This window comes from Mobula hypostoma, chromosome 7 (genome assembly GCF_963921235.1).
Source record: "Mobula hypostoma chromosome 7, sMobHyp1.1, whole genome shotgun sequence".
NCBI lineage: Eukaryota > Metazoa > Chordata > Chondrichthyes > Myliobatiformes > Myliobatidae > Mobula > Mobula hypostoma.
The window spans coordinates 84,837,052-84,863,433 of NC_086103.1; the positions used below are offsets into that span (position 1 = coordinate 84,837,052).

A 26,382-nucleotide genomic window follows, 5' to 3' on the forward strand; every position below is an offset into this window, starting at 1 on the left:
CCTATATTCCGGTCGTGTTTAACACCCACCCCCCCGCCGTCGGCCGGTCCGCAAGAATATTGTCAATATTAAACCGGTCCGCGGTCAAAAAAGGTTGGGGACCCCTGCTCTAGAGAATAAAATTCCTAACCAATTCAACCTTTCCCTATAACTTATGTTATTAAGTCCCAGCAATATCCTTGCAAATTTTCTCTGCACTTTCAATCTTATTTACATCTTTCCTGTAGGTAGGTGACCAATACTGCACACAATACTCCAAATTAGGCCTCAACAACATCTTAGACAATTTCAACATAACATCCCAACTCCTGTATTCAAAACATTAACTTATGAAAGCCAAAGTCCCAAAAGCTTTCTTTACAACATTATCTACCAGTGATGGCACTTTCAATGAACTAGGGATGTATTCCCAGATCCCTCTATTCTACCACACTTCTCAGTGACCTACTCCCAAAGTGCAACACCTTGGACTTGTCGGCATTAAATTCCATCCGCCATTTTTCAGCTGATTATTACAGAAGGTGCAGATCCTGCTGCAGGCTTTGATACCCTTCCTCGCTGTCCGCTATGCCCCCAATCTTGGTGTCATCTGCAAATCTGCTGATCCAATTTATCACATTATCATCCAGATGGTTGATATAGATGACAAAAAACAATGGACCCAGCACCGATTCCTGCGCCACACCACTAGTCACAGGCCCCCAGTCAGAGAGACTACCATGTACTATCACTCTCTGGCTTCTCCCATGAAGCCAATATCTAATCCAATTTACTACCTTATCCTGAACTCCAAGTGAACAGACCTTGGTCACTAGCCTCTCGTAACGGACCTAGTCCAAGGCCTTCTTAAAGTCCATGTAGACAACATCCACTGTCACCGTCTTTCCTTCATCGACATTTCTGGTAATTTTCTGGACATGACCTACCGTGCAGAAGTCCATGTTGACTATCCCTATCCTTCTCTGTCTATCCAAATATTTATATATCCGGTGCCTTAGAATATTTTCCAATAACTTTCCATTACTGATATCAGGCTCACTACACTATAATTTCCTGGCTTATTCTTAGAGCCTTTCTTAAATAAGTGAACAACATTAGCTATCCTCCAAACCTCCAGCACACCAATAGCAAAGAATGTTGTAAATATCTCTGGCAGGGCCCCTGCAATTTCTGCATTAGCCTCCCATAGGATCCAGGATACACTTTGTCATGCCCTAATCTGCCTCAACACTTCGTCCTCTGTAATCTATATAGGGTCCATGACTTCACCAAAGTTGCTGGTGAACGCAGCAGGCCAAGCAGCATCTATAGGAAGAGGCGCAGTCGACGTTTCAGGCCGAGACCCTTCGTCAGGACTAACTGAAGGAAGAGTGAGTAAGGGATTTGAAAGCTTTCAGTTAGTCCTGACGAAGGGTCTCGGCCTGAAACGTCGACTGCGCCTCTTCCTATAGATGCTGCTTGGCCTGCTGAGTTCACCAGCAACTTTGATGTATGTTGCTTGAATTTCCAGCATCTGCAGAATTCCTGTTGTTTCCATGACTTCACTGCTGCATTGCCTTACATCTACAGACTCTGTGTCTGTCTCCCAAGTAAATACAGATGCAATAAAATGCATTTAAGATCCCTCCCCATCTCTTTTTGCTCCATGCATAAATTCTGATCTTCCAGAGGACCAGTTTCATCCCTTGCTATTCTTTCGCTCTTAATATATCTGCAAAAGCCCTGGGAATTCATCTTCACCTTGTTTGTCTTCTTTTAGCTATCCTGATTTCCATCTTAAGTTTTCTATTGCATTTCCTATACTCTTCAAGAACCCTTGTTCCTACCCTCCGATACCTGCTATGCACCTCTTTCTTCTTCTTAACTAGCGTCTCAATATCTCTCAAAAACCAAGGTTCTTTAAACCTGTTATCCTTGCTTTTATTCTGACAGCAACAAACAAATTCTGTACTCTCAAAATTTCACTTTTGAAGGGCTGCCATTTACCAAGTACACCTTTCTCAGAAAACCACTTGTTCTAATCCATACTTGGCAGATCATTTCTGATAGTATCAAATTCGGCCTCTCTTGAATTAGAACCTTAACCAGAAGACCAGACCTAACCTCTTCCATAATTACCTTGACACTAATAGTATTATGATCACGAGATGCAAACTGCTCACCTGCACAAACTTCTGACACTTCCCACCTCCATACTTTGATGTAATAATTTTCTTCTTATATATTTAGATACTTGTTTTTAAAATCTTCCTCATTTCTTTAAAGCCCATACTCAGCCAACTGTGACTTGCAAAATGTTGCCAAGATGCACTTAAATACAGGTGTCCCCCGCTTTTCAAACGTTCGCTTTATGAAACCTCACTGTTACAAAAGACCTACATTCGTACCCTGTTTTTGCTTTCAAAAGGTGTTTTCACCGTTACGAAAAAAAAAGCAGCAAGCGATAAAAAATCAGCACATGATAAAAGGCAGCGCGCGCCCCAAGCAGTCGCTCTCCCCGGGAACGGCATTCTAGCCGGCATTGCTTAAGCACGTGTCTGTGAGCAGCCGTTTGCAATTTGAGCTCCATGGTATCAGAAAAGCCTAAAAGAGCTCGTAAGAGTGTGATACTTAGAGTAAAACGAGACATAATTAAGCGTTTCAATCGTGGTGAACAAAGTAGGGACAAAGTGAGTTTGGCTTGTGCAAGTTGATGAAGATGATGTTGAAGAGGCTTTGGCATCCCATGACCAAGAACTGATAGATGAAGAGCTGATGCAATTGGAAGAAGAAAGGATAACAATCGAAACCGAATACAGTAGCGAACTGAACGTGAAGCAATTATAAAGTACGACTTTAATTTTGAAAGGGTACATAGGTTTAGGGAATATTTTCAGGGATGGTTTGAGTGCTTACAAAGAACTGTATGATAGAAAAATGTGCGAGGCTCAGCAGTCAAGCAAGCCTTCCACATCAGCCACAGCAGACGACGAACCTCGACCTTTGACATCGAGGCGGGCCGTCATAGGAGAAGATGAGCTGCCCGTCCTAATGGAAACAGACGACGAGATGACACCCCAGTGTCCCACCACCCCAACCCCCGGGCCACGGACAGATACCAATTCGCAGAGAATGCAGCAGTAGCTGGGAGGCACACAGCACATCTTTAAGAAAAAAGCCGAAATAAACATGCTAATTAATTAGGTACCACCTGACACGTAATTGTCGACCCAGGTCAGCGACGACGCAATCGGAATGCTTCGCGGCAATGTATTGGTTGGCGGCCTAGAGGGTGGGGGCCACTGCACCACCCCAGCCTGAGACGACTCAGTCTAACACACCACCATCAGTGTGTTCGGCGCTGTCTTCCCAATTCCAGTAAGTGATACTACACTGTACATACATTATTTCTACTTTATATAGGCCGTGTATTTTTATGTGTTATTTGGTATGATTTGGCAGTTTCATAGCTTAAAGGTTACTGGAGAGTGCTTGCACCGTGTTTTTGCCAGCAGCGCTTGCGTGAGATGTTCGCTACGGAGAAGGGTAGTAATGATTGTGGAAATGTATTTCTACTTTATATAGGCTGTGTATTTATCATATCATTCCTGCTTTTACTATATGTTACTGTTATTTTAGGTTTTGTGTGTTGTTTGGCATGATTTGGTAGGTTATTTTGGGTCTGCGAACGCTCACAAAATTTTCCCATATAAATAAATGGTAATTGCTTCTTCACTTTACAACATTTCGGCTTACGAACCGTTTCATAGGAACACTCTACCTTCGGATGGCGGGGGAAACCTGTACACCACTTGCAGCAATCAAGTCATAAACACAAAATCTGCTTTTTATATACATTGTAGCGCTTGGGGTGGGGGGGATGATCGACAACCCCCCCCCAACTTTCCTAGTGGCCAGCATTTATAGTTCTTGTTTTAAAAATGTTTTTGTGGGATTATAGTGGGATGATCAGGTTCATTTATTATTTCATTTTAGTTTGGGTTATACAGATATTCACATGTTTGTGGGTCACCCTGAATGTAACTGGTGTGTGTAATAATCATCCCCCCACCCCCACCTGTATGCAACTGAGTGAGCTCTCTCCCCAGGACATAGCGCCTGTTCTATTTTTGTGCTTGTTTCAATAACACTAGCAGTTGAGATAAACGAGTTTTTCTTGTCTGTCATCATGGGCCAATTGCTCGCCATGATATATAAAAAGTTGACATGATAATTTTTGCAAATTTTAAATGAATAGCAGTAATAGTGTGTTCCCATACAAAACAATTCCACAAAGTGTTTAACATAATTAGTATTTTTAAGTCACTTCTGTTATGTTAAGACATGTGACAGACAGTCTGTGACAGCAAGCCCCACAAACAGCATTTGGTTTGTGTATAATTGAAGTCAAACAAACCATCTGAATAGCCTTCATGCAAACAGCTTACTTCAAAACAAATGTACATTATACTCAGAAAGGAAGTTGTAAAAAAATTCTTCCCCGATCTATGAACAAGCTTAAACAAGAAAGTGGAAAGAAAAAATGAAATGATATTTTAACTTTCCAGCATTCATAAAAGAAAATTTCCATAAGCTAACATGTGAAAGTAGTTTAAAATAAAAAATGCAGAGAACACAAAACACAGACACTGATGCAAGGGAACAATCATACACTGAGAACAGTCACCCTTTAGACAATGGTGCAGACATAGTAGAAGTGCTCCCACTCAGGTCTAGAGCAGAGCTTAAAATATCCAGTCCCATAAAAGAGAGGTACCATTTTGCGGAGCAGTCATTGTGGGAGTGATCGAGTTAGAGTGGCAAGGCTTTGGCTCAACAGGCTTCGGCGAGAACAGGCAGAAGTGAGGTAAGTAGCTTAGTTCATTTCTTAATTCTTTTTCTTATTTAACTCCTGAAAGAATAGGGAGAATGTCTGCAGGGCCAGCATTCTGTTCTGTTCTGGGTGTCAGATGTGGGATTTCCAGGAGACTTCTAGTCTCCCCGATGGCCACATCTGCACCAGGTGTATTGAGATGCAGCTCCTTAGAGACCGTGTTGGGAAACTGGATTGATTTTCGGCTTGCTAGGGAAAGTGAGGTGGTGATAGGAGTTACAGGGAAGTAGTCACCCCAAGGCTACAAAAGACAGATAAATGGATGACTGTCAAGAGAGGGAAGAGAAAACATCAGATAGCAGAGGGCCCTCCTGTGGTCATCCTCAAGAATAAGTACTCCATTTTGGGTACTGTTGAGGGGGGGGCGGGGAGAACGACCTCCCTGGGGGAAGTAACAGCAGCTGCGCCTCTGACACGGAGTCTGGCCCCGTGGCTCAAAAGGGTAGGGAACTGGCAGCAGTAATAGGTGACTCAATAATTAGGGGACAGATAGGTCATTCTGTGGATGCAAAAAAATCACAAGTATGTTTATTTGCCTCACATGTGCCACAGTTCGCAATGTTTCGGAATGCATCCACAATATCCTCAGCAGCCAGAGGTTGTGGTACATATTGGTACCAATGACATAGGCAGAATAAGGGAGGAGGTCCTTAGAACAGAATCCAGGGAGTTAGGAAAGAAGTTGAAAAGCAGGACCTCAAGGGTAATAATCTCAGGATTGCTGCCTCTGTCATGTGACTATGCAGATAGGAATAGAATGAGGTGGCAGATAAATGCGTAGCTGAAGAATTGGAGCAGGGGGCAGTTGTGACCTCTACAGAAGGGATGGGTTGCACTTGAATTCAAAGGAGACCAATATCCCTGCGGGTAATTTGCTAGAGCTATTGGCAGTGTTTTAAATTAACATGGCAGGGGATGGGAACCAGTATGAAAGAGCCGAGGATGAGCCAGCAGGTTTATAGGCAGATGATGTAATACGTAATATGAAAGTAAGGAAGGACAAGCCAATGATTGGGTACAAATGCAGACAGTACAGAGTTAAACTGTACCATAGAGGCAAAATTCAAAAGCAGGAATGGAGGATTGAAGGTGCTATATTTAAATGCACGTAGTATTCAGAAAAAGGTGTATGGACTCATGACGCAGTTAGAGATTGGTTGGTAAGACGGTGTGGACATCACTGAGTCGTGGCTGAAAGAAGGTCATAGTTGGGAGTTTAATATCAAAAGATAAACTTTGTATTGTAAGGACAGGAAGGCATAGGCGATGGTGTGGCTCTGTTGATGAGATAGAATTACATCTTTAGAAAGAGGTGACATAGGGTCAGAGAATGTAGAATCTTTTTGGGTAGAGTTAAGAAACTGCAAGTGTAAAAAAACCATTATGGAAATCATATATAGGCCTCCAAATAGCCAAGATGTGGGGCTGAGATTGCAAAGCCAGCTGAAAAGGGCATGTAATAAGGGTAATGTCACAATTGTAATGAGGGACTTCAATTTGCAAGGGGATTGGGAAAATCAGGTTGGTGTCGAATCACAAGAGAGGGAATTTGTTGAATGCCAAAAGATGGCTTTTTAGAGCAGCTTGTGCTTGAGCCTACTCAGAGAAAGGCTATATTAGATTGGGTATTGTGTAATAATCCAGAATTTATTAGGAAGTTTAAGATAAAGGAACCCTTGGGAGGTAATGATCATAATATGATTGAATTCATACTGCAATTTGAGAGGGAGAAGCACAAGTCAGATGGAATAAAGGGAGTTACAAAGACATGAGAGGGGAACTTACCCAGGTAGATTGGAGGGAGATACTGGTGGGGATGACGGCAGAGCAAAGTTGGCCGAAATTTCTGGGAATAGTTCATAAGATACAAGATAGATATGTCACACAGAAGCTCTCAAATGGCAGGGGTAGGCAACTGCTGTTGACGAGGACTGCATAAAAGCCAGGGAAAGGGCACATAATGCAGCAAAAGTTAGTGGGAAGTTGGTTGATTGGGAAGTTTTTAAAATCCAACAAAAAGCAACTAAGAAAGCTCTAAGAAGGGGAAAAAGATGAAATAGGAGGGCAAACTAGCTAATGTTATAAAGCAGGATACCAATTTTTTTTAGTTATATAAAGAGTAAAAAGGTGAGAGTTGATATTGGACCACTGGAAAAAGATTTTAATGAGATAGTAATGGGGGACAATGAAATGTCGGATGAACTTAGGTACTTTGCATCAGTCTTCACTGTGGAAGACACTAGCAGTGTGCCAGGGGTCCATGAGTGTCAGGGAGCAGGAGTAAGTGCCACTGCTATTACAAAGGAAAAACTGCAAGGCAAACTCAAAGATCTTAAGGTGGATAAGTCACCTGGAGCAAATGGACTACATCCCAGAGTTCTGAAAGAGGTTGCTGAAAAGATAGCAGATGCATTGGTTATGCTCTTTCAAGAATCTGGCATGGTTCCAGAGGACTCAAAATTACAAATGCCACTCCACTCTTTAAGGGAGGATGGCAAAAGAAAAGAAATTATGGGCCAGTTAGCATAACCTCCATGGTTGGGGAAGTGTTGGAGTTCATTATTAAGAATGAGGTTTCGGGGTACTTGGAGATAATGATAAAATAAGTCAAAGTCAGAATGGTTTCTGTAAAGTGAGATCTTGTCTGACAAATCTGTTACAGATCTTCTAGGAAGTAAAAAGCAGGGTGGACAAAGGAGAGGCTGTGGATATCATTTACTTGGATTTTCAGAAGGCATTAGATAAGATGCCACACATGAGGCTGCTTAAGCTAAAAACCCTATGTCATACAGAGAAAGGTTGAACAAGTTAGGTCTTTATTCTTTGGAGCGTAGAAGGTTGAGGGGGGACTTGATAGAGGTATTTAAAATTATGAGGGGGATTGATAGAGTTGGCGCTGATAGGGTTTTTCCATTGAGAATGGGGGAGATTCAAACAAGAAGACATGAGTTCAGAGATAAAGGGGAAAAGTTTAGGGGTAACATGAAGAGGAACTTCTTTACTCAGAGAGTGGTAGCTGTGTGGAATGAGCTTCCAGCAGAAGTGGTTGAGGCAGGTTCGATGTTGTTGTTTAAAGTTAAATTGGATAGATATATGGACAGAAAAGGAATGGAAGGTTACGAACTGAATGCAGGTCGGTGGGACTAGGTGAGAGTAAGAGCTCGGCACGGACTAGAAGGGCCAAAATGGTCTGCTTCCGTGCTGTAATTGTTATACGGTTATATGGTTATTACAGTAAAAATACTGGCATGGAATGAGGAATGGCTGACAGGCAGGAGGCAGTGAGTGGGAATAAAGGAGGCCTTTTCTAGTTGGCTGTCAGTGTCTAGCGTGTTCCTCAGGGGGCAGAATTGGGACTACTGCTTTTCACATCGTTTGCCAATGATTTAGATAATGGAATTGGTGGCTTTGTGGCAAAGTTTGTGAATGATACGAAGATAGGTGGAGGGGTAAGTTGTGTTGAGGAAGCAATGCGATTGCAGAGGACTTAGACAAATTGGAAGAATGGGCAAAAAAGTGGCAGATGGAATATAGTGTTGGCAAATGTATGAAAATGCAGTTTGGTAAAAAGGAACAAAAGTGCATACTATTATTTAAATGGGGAGAAAATTCAAACATCAGAGATTACAAAGGGATTTCGAAGTTCTTGTGCAAGATTCCCAGAAGGTTCATTTACAGGTTGAGTCAGTGGTAAAGGAGGCAAATGTAATGTTGGCATTCATTTCAAGGGGAATAGAATATAAAAGTAAAGAGATACAGGTGTCCCCCGCTTTTCGAACATTCGCTTTACGAAACCTCACTGTTACGAAAGACCTACATTAGTTCCCTGTTTTTGCTTTCAGAAGGTGGTTTCACTGTTACAGAAAAAATCAGCGCGCAAAAAAAAAATCAGTGCGCGCCCCGAGCAGCTGCTCTCCCCAGATTCAGAACGGCATTGCTGAAACACGTGCCTGTGAGCAGCCGTTTGCAAGATGAGTTTTAAGGTGTCGGAAAAGCCTTAAAGAGCTCGTAAGGGTGTTACTTAGCGTAAAACGAGACATAATTCAGCGTTTCGATCGTGGTAAACGAAGTAAGGACAACGTTAGTTTGGCTTGTGGAAGCTGACGAAGATTATGTTGAAGAGGTTTTGGCATCCCATGACCAAGAACTGATAGATGAAGAGCTGATTCAATTAGAAGAGGAAAGGATAACAATCAAAACCGAATGCAGTAGCAAAATGAACGTGAAGCAACTGCGTGAGATTTTCGCTGCAAAGATAAAGTACGACTTTAATTTTGAAAGGGTACATCGGTTTAGGGGATATTTGCAGGATGGTTTGAGTGCTTACAAAGAACTGTATGATAGAAAAATGCGCGAAGCTCAGCAGTCAAGCAAGCCTTCCACATCAGCCACAGCAGACGACGAACCTCGACCTTTGACATCGAGGCGGGCAGTTATAGCAGAAGATGAGCTGCCTGCTCTGATGGAAACAGACGACACCCCAGTGTCCCACCACCCCAACACCCAGGCCGCGGACAGATACCGATTCGCAGAGAATGCAGCGGTAGCCGGGAAACACACATCTTTAAGAAAAAAGCCGAAATAAACATGCTAATTAATTAGGTGTCGCCCAACATGTAATTGTCGGCCCAGATCAGAGGCGATGCAATCAGCAATCGGCACTGATCTGGGCAGACAACTATGTGCCGGGTGGCACCTAATTAATTAGCATGTTTATTTCGGCTTTTTTCTTAAGGATGTGCTGTGTGCCTCCTGGCTACCACTGGACCCCTGCATGCTTCGCGGATCAGTATCAGTCAGCAGCCCGGAGGGTGGGGGTCACTGCACCAGCCAAACTCCGACAACTCAGCCTAACACACCACCTCGGTGCTGTCCCAATTCCGGTAAGTGATACATTATTTCTACTTTATATAGGCTGTGTATTTTTACGTGTTATTTGGTATGATTTGGCAGCTTCATAGCTTAAACGTTACTGGGGACAGTGTTTTTTCCAACAGCCCCTGTGAGATTTTCTGCCGAGAGCGCTTGCGTGAGATTTTCACTTCGGAGACCAGTACCGGCAATGATTGTGGAAAAGTATTTCTACTTTATATAGGCTGTGTATTTATCATATCATTCCTGCTTTTACTATATGTTACTGTTATTTTAGGTTTATGTATTATTTGGCATGATTTGGTAGGTTATTTTTGGGTCTGCGAACACTCACAAAATTTTCCCATATAAATAAACGGTAATTGCTTCTTTGCTTCATAAGACGACATGTCGGCTTATGAACCGTTTCATAGGAACGCTCTACCTTCGGATGGCGGGGGAAACCTGTAATGCTGAGGCTTTATAGACACTAGTCAGGCCACAGTTGGAGTCTTGTCAACAGTTTTGGGCCCCATATCTCAGAAAGGATGTGTTGTTATTGGAGAGCGCCCAGCGCAGATTCACAAGGACGATTCTTGGAATGAAGAATGTTTGGCAGTAAGGAGTGTTTGGCAGCTTTGGGCCTGTCTTCTTCTTCTTCATGTGCCTTGCACGTTACACGCTTGGGCAATCATGGCTCTCCACATCGAACGATCCCTCACAGCGTCAATGATATCTCACACACTTAGATCTGTTAGTTCTTTCCTTGGGCCTGTACCCACTGGAATTTAGAAGAATGCAGGTTATCTCATTGAAACTTACCTAATGTTGAAAGGACTAGATAAGGTGGATGTGGAGAGGATATTTCCTATGGTGGGGGTGTCTAGAATTAGAGGGCACAGCCTCAAAATTGATGAGTGACCCTTTAGAACAGAGGTAAGGAGGAGCTTTTTTTAGGCAGAGAGTAGTGAATCCGTGGAGTGCTCTGCCACAACCAGCTTTAGAGGCCAAGATCATGGGTATATTTAAAGCAAAAATTGATAGCTTTCTGATTGGTCAGGTCATCAAAGGTTATGGCAAGTAGGCAGGTGCATGGGGTTGAGTGGGATCTGGGATCAGCCATTATGGGATGGCAGAGCAGATTCGATGGGCTGGATGGCCTAATTCTGCTCGCATGTCTTATGGTCTTTCTTTATTCACTTTTTTAAAATTCGATTAAAACTTGAAAAATACATAAAAATACAAAGTATATTAAATGTGATGGATATCAAGATTTTAGTGCTTAAACCTTATTATAGCATTATTAATTAGACACTGTGCTATTAATTGGCAGGTAGTTTTGGCAGCACAAATATTAAATTTGTTTTGCTTTGACTTTGAAAGCTTCACTGAAACTTAAAATCTGCTTGGTTTTCTGCAATATACAGTTTCTTTGGAAAAAACACTGCATCTAGAAGTTTTGTAATGTGCCAAGAAATAAAAACTGAATGCTTAGTTACCCCACCTTATACACCCGCCTCCAGTTCTTTTTATTGTCTTTTAGCATACGATTCCAAAGCATATTCATAACTTCAGGAAACTGTTCATACATAAATGTAGACCTACAAGAAAATAAAACAGCCTTAGCATTTCCAAATGTGTACATTAAAAAAATCGAAAACAAAGCAAGAGGACGTACAGTGTGTGAAAGGGACCTTAGGCGTCTACTTTGTGCTATTTTTGCTCTTGAAAAGGAAATCCATGGGTGGATGCTCCCACAGAAAGTAGTAATAAATAAGGACTGACTGTAGATGGCAGAATAGGTTTGGCATACACACACTGTTTCCTCTTACAAATAGCTTTATGAATCAAACATATCACAAATTACTTTCAACATATTAACAAGAAAGGTAAATGTCCCTTAAAGACAGCAGCTGGCTTATAAGTTTTCAATACTAATATGGACCATATTATACCAAATATTTAGTTTTATCACATATGTAACAAATGGTCTGGGGCATGAACTGTAAATACAAACTCAGTCCTACATTGGCTTTGGATACATTTACACATGGGTACACCTACCAGTTCTAAGAAGGAAGTAAATAAGTATATATAGAAAACACAAAATAATCTGCAGATGCTGGGATCAAATAGATATATAGATATCTGGGATCTGATATATAGATATCAGAAAACAGAATTAGATACCTCATTTCGGGAAAACAAACTGACAAAAAAAAACTTTACAACTGACTTTATATGTAGAGATGGGATAGTCCTACCATTAACTGTTATCATATACAACTTAAGTGGAATTTCCTCACAAAATCTTCAGCAAATGGTGAATCTGTGAAATTCTCTGCCACAGGAAACAGTTGAGGCCAGTTCGTTGGCTATATTTAAGAGGGAGTTAGATATGGTCCATGTGGCTAAAGGGATCCAGGGTATGGGGGGGAAGGCTAGTACAGAGTTCTGAGTTGGATGATCAGCCATGATCATACCGAATGGCGGTGCAGGCTCGAAGGGCTGAATGGCCTACTCCTGCACCTATTTTCTATGTTTGTATGTAAGAAAAATAAAACAGAACTCTATGCGTAACTCAAGAGAACTTAATCATCTTGTGCTATAGATTATTATTTTCTTTATTACCAAAGGGCCCAATATTTGTAATGGGCTGAAAGCTTAAATAACTTGGTCAAGGGAAGGGAAGTGGGTCCATTGCAGAGTTTTGATCCAAATATCCCCTATTCTAAACCAATTTCTGCTCATTGTCACCTTTAACATAGAACTTTTAATCCACTAACATTCAGAGCCATGATATAACGTTAAGTTCATACCATGGTACTCTCATAATCCAAAATCTGCAATCCCTCAAAATTCAAGCATAGTATTACTGAAGTACCCAGGCTCTTACTTTATTTGGTGGTCCTTTCTGTATCTTGTGTTTTATTCATCTAACAGCATATTCAGGTAACATTTCTTAACAAGTATTCAAAATGCAGAATTAGCATTAATATCCCAATGTTACATCTATCCTGGTAATGGAAGTACATCCTTACAGGGTTGAAAAAAAATTCGCTACCTAAATTTGAGACAAAGAGTTTACTCTCATAGGGAAAAAAATCAATACACATTTTTCCAATGCAGATAATACAGCTTTGTGTTGTAGAAAAATCACAACTTGGCCTGCTTTCTAAGACCAACTACCAGCCCAACAATCCTAACACCACCACTACCCCAATGCAGACCTCAGTGCACAGTCAAATCTCTTTTTAAAAGTATTTTAGCACCTGTTAATGAATGAAACAAATGCAGGAGACAATCCAGTTATTTGATTGTTCTAGTATACTCAAACAGATTAAATAAGGAACAAAATTTGAAACAGAATATTTAACATCTGTTGGAAATCCTACTGTAAGCAACTATCCACCTAACTGGAATGAAATGCACTAACTAAAAATAAAAACCCTCAAAAAGGATGCTCTTAAAATTTAATTCGAATCACCCAGGACGATTACAACTCACTACTCTTTCTCCCATGTTAGTTTTCTCACAGAGAATGGGATCACATGTACAAATAACACACATCAAAGTTGCTGGTGAACGCAGCAGGCCAGGCAGCATCTATAGGAAGAGGCGCAGTCGACGTTTCAGGCCGAGACCCTTCGTCAGGACTAACTGACGAAGGGTCTCGGCCTGAAACGTCGACTGCGCCTCTTCCTATAGATGCTGCCTGGCCTGCTGCGTTCACCAGCAACTTTGATGTGTGTTGCTTGAATTTCCAGCATCTGCAGAATTCCTGTTGTTCACATGTACAAATAACAGCTTAACAAAATCACTGCAGTAACATTACAGGGGCCAGCTGTAATCACAGGCATTTAGGTACAGAAACATAGAAACATAGAAAATAGGTGCAGGAGTAGGCCATTCGGCCCTTCGAGCCTGCACCGCCATTTACTATGATCATGGCTGATCATCCAACTCAGAACCCTGCACCAGCCTTCCCTCCATACCCCCTGATCCCCGTAGCCACAAGGGCCACATCTAACTCCCTCTTAAATATAGCCAATGAACTGGCCTCAAATGTTTCCTGTGGCAGAGAATTCCACAGATTCACCACTCTCTGTGTGAAGAAGTTTTTCCTAATCTCGGTCCTAAAAGGTTTCCCCTTTATCCTCAAACTGTGACCCCTCGTTCTGGACTTCCCCAACATCGGGAACAATCTTCCTGCATCTAGCCTGTCCAATCCCTTTAGGATTTTATACGTTTCAATCACATCCCCCCTCAATCTTCTAAATTCCAATGAGTACAAGCCTAGTTCATCCAGTCTTTCTTCATATGAAAGTCCTGCCATCCCAGGAATCAATCTGGTGAACCTTCTTTGTACTCCCTCTATGGCAAGGATGTCTTTCCTCAGATTAGGGGACAAAAACTGCACACAATACTCCAGGTGTGGTCTCACCAAGGCCTTGTACAACTGCAGTAGTACCTCCCTGCTCTTGTACTCGAATCCTCTCACTATAAATGCCAGCATAAATGATTGGCATGCCAATTTTTTCTTGCTGTGTCCCTTTCAATACTGAAAAATATACCGTGCAAAATTAGTTCCCTCCCTCTAAACTTATGGTGAATCTAGAGAAAGCACTTCAGCTGCATATCAGTGGCATGCAACACTGTGGTGGACTGTGTTGCAGCCAGTTTGAGAAATGCACAATTTTGCTGGCATTCTGCCTCAAGAATAGCAAGTTTGTTAACCTAGGTGACAAAACAGTTAAAGTAATTTGTTTGCACTTTACGGATTAAAATACAAAATAATGCTTACAAAATAGCTCATTCAACCCAGTTACAAAATATGCACTGTAATAGAGAGTAGGATTTAAAAGAAAACTCCTTAGCACCCACTGATCCATTTGTAAAATATTACGCATTTTAAATGTAAGCATTATTTGTATTGTTAACCACTGGGAGTGGCATTAAAGTGGTAAGACTTTTCGCTTGTCCTTTGCTGCTGTAGAGCATTAGAAACAAAACAAAACATGCAATAACAAACATCATGCTATTCATAAAGAGTGGTATTGGAGCTGCTTTAAAAATATTACAAGGTTTTTTTTTCTCATATGCTTTTCCCAGCCCATTTCTATTCCACTGAGTTTTGCTCTTGAAGTGAATGCAGTGTAAATTCAATTTCATATTTTGAAATTCAACTTCAGGACCAAAACAGTGAAATCAAGTTTTACTTTTTTTTAGCAGCATACTCAATCTATACACATTCAGCATTACCCCGAGAGCTCAGTAGGATTAGTACTTACTTGGCGATCTCTGCCATTAGCTGCCCTGAAGGTCCCCACGGATCATCATTGGTTGCTTCTCGAACCTTAGACTCAATCTCTGAATAATTCATAACCACATTTGTGCTGAAATGAAACAAGTCATACACATTACATTAGCATCAAAACACACAACCACATGAAAACTTAATAATGACTCACTGACAGCTTTAATGAGATACCTCAACAGGGTGGGGAAAACATTTTTTGTCAGGTTGCCCTTAGGACACATCAGTACACATTTAACTTGTTTTAAATCAAATGTTACTGTCCCATTATTTGAATTATCAAACAGGATACAGCAGCCCGTACCAAGTCTGAATTTGGTCCAAATTTTACAAAGGGAGGTAAAATGAGTTCCAAAAACATGGCCTGCTACTAATCATAGTTCACTATACTTTACTAGGTATAATAGATATTGGAACAAATGGGTAACTCTTTTCAAGTATTCTGATTCATCCAACCAAAGGATGACACCACAGAAAATATTAACATAAAGCATAAAAAACACATCACTGGCTCAATAAATGTTGTGTACATAGATATTAAATAAATTAAAAACACTAGATCTAGAATGATACCCAGCATTTACCAAATCAGGGCATTGTGCTAGAATACAAAGACAATTTCCAAGCTAGTTTTAAAACTTCAGATCATATCACTAGTCTACTTTGGAAATCCCTCTAATAATGGCTGAGCTACACAGTTATATTTTGACTTGAATTCTACACGTATTATGGCATGCATAGTGTAGTCACTGAAATTTAGTATTAATTTACAGCAATTCATTTTATTATCTACAAACATGACCCCCTTCTATCTAGATCACTGAGGAAATTTGTGCTTTGTTATCTTCATTGTAATGCACAAGTTTGAAAATAGTCACATGGCATATCATATTGTATTGATGACTTCATACCATAACACTATGCTCACTTTTAAAATGCCCTGTCCATCAAGTCTTTTTTGCATAGCAATTTAGTAGTTAGATGTGCTATGGTTGAACCAAATTATAAGAAAGTAGTACTGTCACGAAACACTTCACCTTCTCAGAAAATATAACAGCTTTTATCACCCATACAGAAAGTATTGCTTCCAAATCATACCATCCACATTTAAAACACTTAACAAAAATCAATATCACAATTCAAATATGGCATTTCAGGTATATTTGAAGGGTACAAACTTGAAAATGCTTTATTTCTCTATTGCTTAACCTTCATTAGACAAATGTGTCATTTAAAGTTGGTTCGTTTCTCTGCTTTGACATTTTACTTGCACCAGGGGGCACTGTATAATGCAAGTGACCAGCCCATCACACTTGCCCAGCCCCCACCCTTCCAGTTTCCTATTTTAAAAGATCAACTAATGAATCAGTATGGATGGGAAATATCCAGAACCACTAATAAATTTGATTAAGTACAAAAAAAACAGGAACGTAAATAGAAATAGCTGCAACACAAAAAACAAATTTGCCTGTAATGGAAGTAATTACCAAAAATAAATTGGCTCATCAACTATAATTATTTTAGAGTCAAACTTCTATAGCACAAAAAACATTTAATCCCACTTTGTCTATACCTACCTTTCTCTGCTTCTACACTAATCCTAATATGCCCACATTAGGAGTGTATATTTCAATGTCTTACTCCTCAGATCTACTTTCAAACTATTTCCTCTCACCCTAAACCTATGTCCTTAAATTTCTGATACTACTATCACAGGGAAAAAAAGCTTCAAATTCTATACTTCAATCAGGCCAATCTTCAGCCACTTACTTCACACAAGCCTAGCTAATCCCATCTCTCCCCACAACTAAAGCTCTCCATTCCAGGCAATGCCCTGGTAAATCTCTGTATTTTCACTAGTGCAATCTTTATCTTTCCTCCAGTTAGTGAGCAGGTGTTGAACACAATACTCCAAAGTACAGCCAAGCTGCTGCTTAGATAAAGTATGCCTATCGTGCCACCCATTTATACTTGGACCCTTGATTCTGTTCATCAAGATTCTTTACTGCTCTCCCAGTATTGTAAATGTCCTACCCCTATTTGATTTTCCAAAATGCACCACTTAGTATTTGTTCAAATTCCATTTTCTAATGGACCCAACTTTCCATCAGACCTACAGTAGCCTTAGGTAAACTACCTCGCCGTCTACAAGACCACCAATTTTTCTGTCATCTGCAAACTTGCTCACATCTCTTACAGTATATCCAAACTGCTAATATACATCATACTGAAAGGTCCTTACACTGATCTCTATGACACACCATTGTCACGGACTTCCAATCAGAAAAACAACCTTCCACCTCTACCCTCAGGATCTACAATAGGCTTGGTGATGGTTCACAATTAACCATCTCACCCTAGATTCCATGTGCCTTAACCTTCTGCCAGCCTATTATGCAGACTTTGTTAAATGCCTAATTAAAGTCTACACAGACAACTGGTCCAACTCCCTTCATTAGTTCTGGTTACATCCTCAAAAAACACAGTAAGAAAGAATATTTCCCAACTCATCTCCAATCCCCACATTAAGAAAAACTATGCTAACTATCCCTCATCACTTCCTGCCTCTATCTATCTATCTATATCTATCTATCTATATCTATATACATACACATACATATATACACACACACACACATATACACACACACATATACACACACATACATATATATATATATACACACACACATACACATATATATACACACACACACACACACACATACACACACACATACACACACACACATAAACCTTGTCCCTTGGAATTTCATCCAATAATTCCCCTAGCACTAATATAAGGCACAATGGGCTACAGTCACCTGGCTCGTCCTCAACAGGAATAAAATTAGCTATCCAGTGAAAAAAAACTTAACTTGCTTACTGTTGCCATCAGTTTGTACATTAAAAAAATGGAAACCCTCCAATGCATAAAATTTTGAAAACACAAGTCCTCATTATTAATTAATAAAACCTGCATCTTTGATCAAAAAAAGGTAGGAAAAAATCTTAACATCACTCATTAGTTTGATTTCAACAAGCATACAAGTAGATGATCTGGTCAATTTATGCTCTGAACTGTGACACACTGGGCATAAGATTCTATTTGGTTTGCACGATTAACAATGGACATCCTGCTACTGCTAGATTTACGCTAATTGTGCTTTCCCTCTACTTCTCTAGAGTTAATGCAACTTTCCCATATGTAATAAATTTGAGTAGAATAATCCCAAAACCGGGTCAATGCTCCAATGATTTTTTTTTTCGAAGAGTCTTTGATTTATTTTCTTAGGGCCAGGAGTACTTTCCCCCCCTTCCTTGCCATGGAAGCTCGATGCCAGTCACTGGATATCATAAGGCATAATCAGCAAACCGGAGATACTTGGCAATTGTTCTAGAAATAACTAACAGTAAAACTGAGACTGAAATCAGGCTAAGAGAACTGTAAAAATGAATAATTTGGCAATTAAACAAGATGTTTTATTGAGATGCTCATAATGCACACAAATTAAATTTCACATTTAAGTGAAATAACCATTTGAAAGCCGTTTCATTTCCAATTCCACTATCATACAGTTATGGGCATTCCAGAAACTGGAGAAAATTATTTAAAATACTGTCACACATGTAATTAATTATACAATAAAAATTTACTTCAAGACATTTATACCACTTTGTTTTTAATAGATCCTTTTATTTGAAAAGGAACAGAATATAATTATGTTTTTGGACACATCTGATAATTAAAGTTAACAAGATGTTTAATGATAAACTCCAAATAACATTTGCAAACAAATAATCTTGTTTTGGATACGAGTAGGAACTGTTGGTATTAGACTTGTCCATACCAATAAGTTAACTATAAACAGGAGAAAATGCTTTAAAAAAACATTGCAAACATATTCTAATTTTGCACCTACGTAAATCAAATCAATCATCTGCCTTACTAGTGATATTTTTGTAACCACCCAAATATTACATACTGCCCTCAGAGTTACAGAATTTAGTACTAATCAAACACAAAGTAGGTAATGATCTCGAAACTAGCTACTGCCTTTATTTTGTGAATTCATGGGGAGCCATTCCTCACAATGCCTCCACCAATGCAAGGTTACAATTCAAATTTACACAGTAAATCTATTTATACTAGGTCAACCGGAATCCAGACAGTTTCTGCTATTTACATAAAATTACCACATATACAATTAATTCCTCATTGATGATATGATCTATACGATCTACAAGGAAGATAGACCCATTCTGCTTATCATACTATCCCCACAATTGGTCCTCAAACTTAATTTTTGCCCCACACTCAGATAAGGTGGACATGTGGAAACACTTGTCTATGTGTTTTCTGTATTTGAAATGGACATGAAGGAATGATGAAAACACAAGGAGACTGCAGATACCAGTGGATGGAACAAAGGTGCTCAATGAAACAATCCCCTCATCTGCGTTGGGTCTCACCAATGTACAGGAGGCTGCACTGTGAGCACCGGATATAATAAACAACCCTTTGGATTCACATGTGGAGCACTACCTCACCTGGAGGGACTATTTAGGGCCCTTTACAGTGCACAAAGTGTTACAACTGTCCCTACATATCCTCCCTCACCATCACTGAGGGCCCTAAACAACTAATAACTGCTTAACAGTCAGGATCTCCTGATAGCCAGTCACTTTAATTCCATCTCCCATTACCACACTTATGGCTATCCATGGCTTGCTTCCTCTACTGCTACACTGATGCCAGATGCAGATTGGAGGTGAAAAACCTCATATTCCCCAAACTGATGGCATCAACATCGATTTCTCTAACTACTGGTAAGCGCTCCCCTCAGTCACCAACCCCTCTCCCTTTTGTTTTCCATATCGCACTGACCTTTGTACCCCTTCTCTTTCCCCACTACTATCCAAAAACTTCAGCTTGCTCCTTTTATTCCATGTCGACTGCCCTACGCTATCAGATCCCTCCTTCTTCAGCCCTTTATCTCTTCCATCTATCACCTACAAGCTTCTCCCAAACTTCCTGCCTCTCCCCCTCAACTGCAATTACCTATACTTGCAAGCCTGAGACAATCCTTTTATTCTGGCTTCTGCCCTGTATTTTTCCAGTTCTGATGAAGGGACATGGGCCAAAATATCAACTATTCATTTCCCTCCATAGATGTTGCCTGAACTGCTGAGTTCCTCCAGTTTTATGCGAGTTACTTGAGGAAAGATGAAAACCACTATTTGCAGAATTCTTTTATCTCATATGACTGGGAACTTACTGCAGGACTTCATCTGGTTTAACCATACATTGTACCTTCAAAAGCAACCATGGACATTATCACAAATTTTGGAACAGAATAATTCATTTCTGAAAAATCTGATTTCAAGTTCAACTTCATTCAACCATCCATGAATACAGCCAAATAAAACATTATTACTCCCGTACCAAGGTGCAAAACACAGTACCAACAGTCATACATAGCACAAGGCACATATAGAACATATAATGTAGCAAGTAAACATCAGTCACACAAAAAAATATAGTCCAAGACCTTAAGTCCATGAATATTGCAGCAGCCTGCAACCAAACACAATACATACTGTCTTCTGCTGAGTGAACACCAGAGAGCAGCACTGGCTCCAGCATGGACATTGCGCCACACCACCACTGGCACTCTAGTGCAGTGCGCCAATTCTGACACCTCCCCTGGGAAGTGCAATCAAGCAACAGTGCAGCTTAAGCCTTGTCCTTGCCACGACTGAGGACACGCAATTCCTCCCACCCCATCGTCCACCCCCACCATTTGCCAACAAATCAGTGAATCGGACTTGCAGCATTCCACATTAACAATACCCAAAAGAACCTTACAAGAAAAGCAACCAAGTTGACCACTTGCTGCTAGACTCCACACCTCCTTTGTTCACCAACTCCAACTCTCCAACACATGCAGTAGCACAATCCTTGACAAGTCCAGTTCCTTCAGTTTCTCTGCCAATAAGCAACTTGCTGATTGGATAAACCTGCAGTACTTTAAAGTTCTTAATATCCAGCAAGGTCTTGTGATCATAAAAAACTACAACACCACCATCCGAGAGTGCCTCAAATCTTACCCGAAGTCTTTCTGTGCCTAGCTATATTGTGTACAAGTTTTGCTGTGTTTATTAATTTCAATGGACAAATGGTCGTTTGTACACCACCAGCAATTCTTTAAGAGTGTTTTCTTTTACACCTCCACCCCCCCATCCTCCCCTCAGTAGCAAATATGCTTGTCCCTGAAATTCGACAGCCCAATAAAAGGCTCCCCCAGAACATCATTTTCATGTACCAAAATATGCATAACAAAGCATTGGGGTGGGGTTTATGGGGCTCAAATCCAGATACTATACCTGTTAATCATGAGATACCTTGAAAGCTAATACTGATCAGTACTCGGCCAGGTAAGAAATATGATCTAAGTGTCTTTGCATTCTGATTTAGACTTTATTCTCAAGAGTACACAGTGCGAACTGAAACATTTTCCCAACCAAATTTCAGAAAGAATAATTCAAATTACTTAAGTAAATTTATTATCGAAGTATGTGTACAGCGGTGCTAGAAAGTTTGTGAATCCTGTAGAATTTTCTCTATTTCTGTATAAATATGAACTAAAATATGATCAGATCTTCACAGAAGTCCTAAAACTAGATAAGGAGAACTGAATTAAATAAATAACAAAAAGCATTATACTTGTTCATTCATTGAGAAAAATTATCCAACATTACATGTATTTGCTGGAAAGAAAGTATGTGAACCTCTAGGATTATCAATTCATTTACAGGAGAGTCAGGTGCTGCAATCAATGGGATGACAATTAGGTGAGAGTGTGGGAGGCCCTGCCCTATTTAAAGCACATAAACCTGCTTCACTATCAAAGACTGATCTTCACCACACAGGTTTTTGGAAGTGTGCCATGCCTCAATCAAAGATTTGAGTACCTCAAAAAAGTTGTTGATGCTCACCAGGAAAAGGATACAAAACCGTTTCTAAAGAGTTTGGGTTCCACCAATCCACGGTCAGGCAGATGGTGTAGAAATGGCGGAAAGTAAAACAATGTTGTTACACTCCCCAGCAGCGTTCAACCAACAAAAATCACTCCAAAAGCAAGGCATGTAACATTCCAGGAGGTCACACAGAACTCAGGATAACATCTAAGGAGCTACAGGCCTCTCTTGTATTGGCTAATGTCAGTGTTGGTGAGTCTACCATCAGGCAAACACTGAACAATGGTGTGCATGGCAGGATTGCAAATAGAAAGCCACTACTCTCCAAGAAGAACATTGCTGCCTGTCTAAAGTTTGTTAAAGACCACATGATTACACCAGCAGGCTGTTGGAAGAATGTTCCGTGAACGGATAAGTCCAAAATAGAATTTTTTTTTAGCTTAAATGAGAAGTGTTATGTTGCAAACACTGCATTCCAGCATAAGAACCTCATCCCCTCAGTGAAACATGGTGGTGATGGTGTCATAGTTTGTGCCTGCTTTGCTGCCTCGGTACTAAGAACTATAAATCCTAAATTGTACCAGCAAATTCAACAGGAAAATGTCAAGCGATCCGTCCCTGACCTGAAGCTCAGGAGAAAGTTAGTCATGCAGCAAAACAACAACCCTAAACACACAAGCCATTCTACCAAAGAATGGTTAAAGCAGAAGAAATTTCACATTTTGGAATGGCAGAGTCAAAGTACCGACTTTAATTCTATAGAAATGTTGTGGAAGGACCCAAAACAAGCAGTTCCTGCAAGGAAGCCCACCAACATACCAGAATCAAAACCGTTTTGTAAGGAAAAATGGCCTAAAATTCCTCCAAGCCAATGTACAGGACTGATCAACAGTTACCGGAAACTTTTGGTTGAAATTATGCTATATGAGTTATTGAAAGCAAAGGTTCACAACAAATACATGTAATATTGGATCATTTTTCTCAATGAATAAATGAAAAAGTATAATTTTTTGGGTTATTTGTTTAATTGGGTTCTCTTTTAGTTTTAGGACTTGCGTGAAGATCTCATCATTTTGGGTCATATTTATGTAGAAATAGAGAAAATTCTAAAGGGTTTACAAACTTTCTAGCACTACTATATGCCACCACATGCTACCCTGAGATTAATTTTCTTGCAGGCATTTACAGGTAAATAAAGAGACTAAAATTTTATGTAAAAATTATATTTAAATGATAACTAACAATGTGTAAAAGACAAATTGTGCAAATAAAAAATTAAATAATACCATGAACATGAGCTGTAGAGTACTTGAAAATGAGTCTATAGGTTGTGGAATCAGATCAAGGGTTTGAGTTGAGTAAAGTTATCCATGTTGGTTCAGGATCCTGATGGTTGCAGGGAAATAATAATTCCTGAATCTGGTGGTGTGGGACCTAAGGCTCCTGAACCCCAGGCCCAATGGTAAGGCAGGGGAAAATCACACACTCTTGTAGTGCACTTGTTAATGATGATTGTGGAGAAGATGTTGTTGCCAATCTGCACTGACTGGGATCTGCAAGTGAGGAAATCGCAGATCCAGCTGCACAGGGAGGTATCAAGGCATATATCTTGGAGCATAGTGATTGGTTTTGAAGGGATAATAGTGTTGAATACTGAGCTGTAGTCAATTAAGATCATCCTGATGTATCCATCTTCATTGTCTCGGTGTTCCAGAGCTAACTGAAGAGCGAATTAAATGGCACCTGTTGTTGACCTATTATGACGGTCAGCAAGTTCGTGGGGATCCAGGTCACTCCTCAGACAGGAATTGATATGCTTCATGTTCAACCCCTCAAAGCAATTTATCAACGTGCATGCAAGTGCTACTGGGTACCAGTATGACCAATGCTTGCTTGAAGCAAGTGGGTACCTCAGACTGCAGAAGCAAAAGGTTGAAGATGCTTGCAAGCACTCTAGCCAGTTGAATAGCACAGGGCTTCAGTACTCGGACAGGTAAGAAATGTGATCTAAGTGCCTTTGATCATGGAATCACTGTCGGTGCCAGATGGGTGGTTTGAGCACCTCAGAAACTGCCAGTCTCCTGCGATTTTCTCACACACATTCTCTAGAGATCACAGTATGGTGTAAAAACAAAAAAAAATCCCTGAGTGGCAGTTCTGTGTGCGAAGACACTTTGTTAATGAGAGGTTTGAGAAGAATGGCCAGACTTATTCAAGCTGACATGAAGGCAACAGCAACTCAAATGACCATGTGTTAGAAAAGCACCTCTGACTGCAAAACATATTAAACCCTGAAGTGGATGGGCTACAGCAGTAGACCACTGCAAACATACACTCAGTGGCCATTTTATTAGGTACAGGGGGTACCTAATAAAGTGGCCACTGAGCGTCTATTGTATGTGTCCAACATATGCATTTATTAGTGTTGGGAAAATGTGTCCTACTTTGCATCAGGAATGTCCACTTTTAAAATTTACATGATTTGCCACATTTTTCACATGTAGGCAACTTTTGTTTATATAGCTCCAACCTTTCAAAGATAGACTTTAGAAGTACAATGAGCTGTACACTCCTCTCCTTTCAATCTATTAAATCCTTCTTACACAGGACATTAAATACGATAGCTCTTGGTGATAGTTAATGGGGCGCAATAGAAAAATTAAATACCCATTAAAATCTATTTTGCACTGCTGTTCACAACTCTTCTCCACAATGAAAAAAGATCACAAAGAGTGAAAGTTGTTATTCTCTAGGGAAAGCAATATTATTAAAGAGGTCTACTGAAGCGCACAATTCACAGCATATCATTGTTTTTAAAATCATGCATGGCATTCTGCACTGAGCAAAAAAAAATCTATCCCTTGAGCTTGGCAACTCAAAACCATTCAGAAATAACTGTTTTGGAAAGGTAGAGAAGTAGTTTATTTATGGCTGGCTGGTGGCGCAATGACATCAGCGCCGGACCCGGGAGCGGAGGTTCCCAGGTTCAAAACCAGTCGGGTCCACTCCCAAGTACGCTTTCCATCTGTGCCGGGTTGAGTGTCGAGATCGTAACTCGACCTCGTAAAAGGAAAAAATCTTGTGAAAATGTCTGTGTGAGGAGTGGCGCACCACACAGTCTCTCTCTCTCACACTCTGCGCCTTGTGAAAACCATGAAAAAGACATCATGCACGCACACGCCAAAAAAAAATAAATAAGAAAAGCAGTTTACTTCTTCCTTTCCCATGCTTTGTATGCATGGCTCTCATTTCTGGCCCTACCCAGAATCCCTGAGCTTTTTGGTGAAAAAAAAATTTCCCACTTCTAGATGCAAGGGAAAAATGACTGAGTGTAAAGGTTTCCTGCGACTGGTATAAAATTAAGAGCCGTAGGCAGCTCTGGAGGCTAGGGGGAGCTGTTAGATTAGTTTATATTGGGCTTCCTCCAGAGAACTTTATTCTCTCACAAGGCAGGCAGCATTAACACCTCCCCATCCACAAAAATCACTCAGCTATGAACACATCTGACCTGCTTGCGCACCATCTATTCCTGTTCACAAAGTCAATGCCATTTGCATTTTATTAACCCTTATTTTGTTGAAGTTTTATCACTTGTCAAAACATGAGACAATTTAGTTTTTTAAAATTTATTTTATTATTCCGGAATTGCTGGCAAGATTACTTATTGCTCATCTCTCATTGCCCTTGGTGTTGAGCTACCTTCTTGGAAGTGCTACAGTGTTTCCAACAAAAGTACTTCAACTGTGCCATTAGAACAAATACAAGGTTTAGAACCTGAGGTAGCAAAAGCACAGTGATATATTTCTGAGGCAAAATGATACGTGGCCTGGAGGGAAACCCCTGGATAGTAGTGCTCCCATGTGCCTGTAGCCTTATCTTTGGTGATAATATATAATGTCAAGTTCATAGAGCCATTGATATGTGCTGGGCTAAGCATTGTACTGTAATTTACAGATGGTACATACAGCCACTGTATGTGATAATAGATGAAGCGTCAAATGTCAGGAGGTATGTCACTTGCCACAGGATGCCCAGCCTCTGGTCTTCTCTTGTAGCCATTGTATTTATGCAGTTGATCAAGGTGACTCCTCCAGGATGTTATTCACAAAGGACCCAGTGATGGTAATTCCATTAGATGTCAATAGTAGATAGTTTGCAGATGGTCACTGGCAGACACTTTTGTGGCAAAAATGTTATGTGCCAGTTATCAGCCATGCCAAAATGATGCCCGTGTCTTCTTGTATCCAGGTATGACAACTTCATTTGCTGAGGAGTCATAAATACATTGAACTTTGTGCAATCATCTGCAAATTCACCAACTTTTGACCTAGATAATGCACCTGAAGATGACATCCAAATA

The 26,382-nt window shown here is 40.3% G+C and overlaps 1 protein-coding gene across 1 annotated transcript in view; it reads right to left on the bottom strand.

Annotated features, from left to right (window-relative positions):
* Nucleotides 1-26,382, bottom strand: part of clint1a (clathrin interactor 1a) — a 199,601-nt gene that overhangs the window by 90,473 nt on the left and 82,746 nt on the right. Inside the window, exons 2-3 of the mRNA XM_063053688.1 lie at nucleotides 15,016-15,120; nucleotides 11,229-11,325 (exon numbers count right to left, since the gene is read on the bottom strand). Coding sequence (XP_062909758.1) covers nucleotides 11,229-11,325; nucleotides 15,016-15,120 — 202 coding nt within the window. The remainder of the gene's footprint in view (nucleotides 1-11,228; nucleotides 11,326-15,015; nucleotides 15,121-26,382) is intronic.